Raw genomic sequence first — 1,408 nt, 5'->3', positions numbered from 1 at the left:
ATCAAATATTTTTCATTTTACTACACATCTAAGATCCACTAAAAAAATCTTATTGTTAGAAATATCTGTCTTTACTTGAGAAAATTTTTTTCATGTAATTATTAGAGCTATTAAAAAAATGTACATGGTGGTGGGGAAAATCAAAAACTACGGCAGACATAATTTCTATTATTTATATTCAAGGGAATAGAAATCATTTTGCTAAAACAAGGAAATTAAAAGTAAAAATATGAATGTTTATTTAGCTATATACTGACATAAATTAAACTTGTGAGTTATAATCTTATTTGGCCAAAAGAGCAATCAGCCTTGTGTCTCCTAATATAACACCAAAAAGCAATGACAATAACATTCTCTAATATTTGTTATAGATCATCAAGTCTAAGGCAAAACCAATTATGCAAATTAATCAATAGATTCTTTCTGAATTACCTTTAGCAGATTGAATTTTTTTTATCTTGTTGAATGTTCCCTTTGCTGTACAGAAGCTTTTTTTTTTTTTTTTAATTTATTGTTGGGGATTCATTGAGGGTACAAGAAACCAGGTTTCATTGATTGCATTTGTTAAGTCAAGTCCCTCTTACAATCATGTCTTGCCCCCAAAAGGTGTGACACACACCAAGACCCCATCCCTCTCCCTCTGTCATTCTCTCTGCTAATCCCTTCCCCACAGCAGACTGAATTTTTTTAAAAAATTGCTTTAATCAATACCCAAACTGCATTTTACATAGAAAATACCTTTTTTGAAGGGGCTCCGGTGGATGGCACGTCAATTACAGAAGGTGTATTAGTGTAGTTTTGTAAATAGGATCCATCTCCAGGACTTGGGGTTTCTAATGGCAAAATCCCAAAACTGAGAAGAGGTTGAAATCAAGGTGTCAAAAAGTCATCAAGGCATATATAAAGCAGCAGTATACTTAAATTAGAAGGTCTAAAAGGAAGAGAATGGCAAATCAGTCTTGGGGACAGTGAGGATCTGAGGGGCAGATTAAAAATAAGCCATCTACGTAGACTATTCTACCTACCATAACTAAAGTTAAAAAGAAAAAAGCAAACTGGGAATTAAATTGAGCAACAACTACTGATCTTAGGAGATGTGTTAGAAATAAAGAAGAGTGGTTTTATTACAGCTAAGATATAGATGATCAAATCACTTTAAGTTCTTGGAATTTATGGGTTTTAGACTCAATTATGGAGAAAATGTCTCTAGAGACCATTAGATGATTAACAACTCACTAAAATTTCATGGTTGGGGTGGCGCCTGTGGCTCAGTGAGTAGGGCACCAACCCCATATGCCAAGGGTGGCAGGTTCAAACCCAGCCCCAGCCAAACTGCAACAAAAAATAGCTGGGTGTTGTGGTGGGCGCCTGTAGTCCCAGCTACTCAGGAGGCTGAGGCAAGAGAATC

General features: G+C 35.4%; 1 protein-coding gene across 10 annotated transcripts in view; it reads right to left on the bottom strand.

Moving 5' to 3' along the window:
- Window positions 1-1,408, bottom strand: part of CDC27 (cell division cycle 27) — a 90,382-nt gene that overhangs the window by 43,454 nt on the left and 45,520 nt on the right. For all 10 annotated transcript variants that reach the window (XR_002772393.1, XM_003786224.3, XM_003786223.3 and 7 more), the window contains one exon: window positions 739-853. Coding sequence is in view for 9 of the 10 variants with exons in the window: in XM_003786224.3 (XP_003786272.1) it covers window positions 739-853 (115 nt within the window). In the remaining variant the exon portion in view is untranslated. The remainder of the gene's footprint in view (window positions 1-738; window positions 854-1,408) is intronic.

The sequence above is a fragment of the Otolemur garnettii genome, unplaced genomic scaffold (assembly GCF_000181295.1).
Source record: "Otolemur garnettii isolate 467f Iridium unplaced genomic scaffold, OtoGar3 scaffold00018, whole genome shotgun sequence".
NCBI classification, from domain to species: Eukaryota; Metazoa; Chordata; class Mammalia; order Primates; family Galagidae; genus Otolemur; species Otolemur garnettii.
The sequence above is the reverse complement of the archived record's forward strand: the minus strand, read 5'-3'. Positions and strand labels throughout refer to the sequence as shown.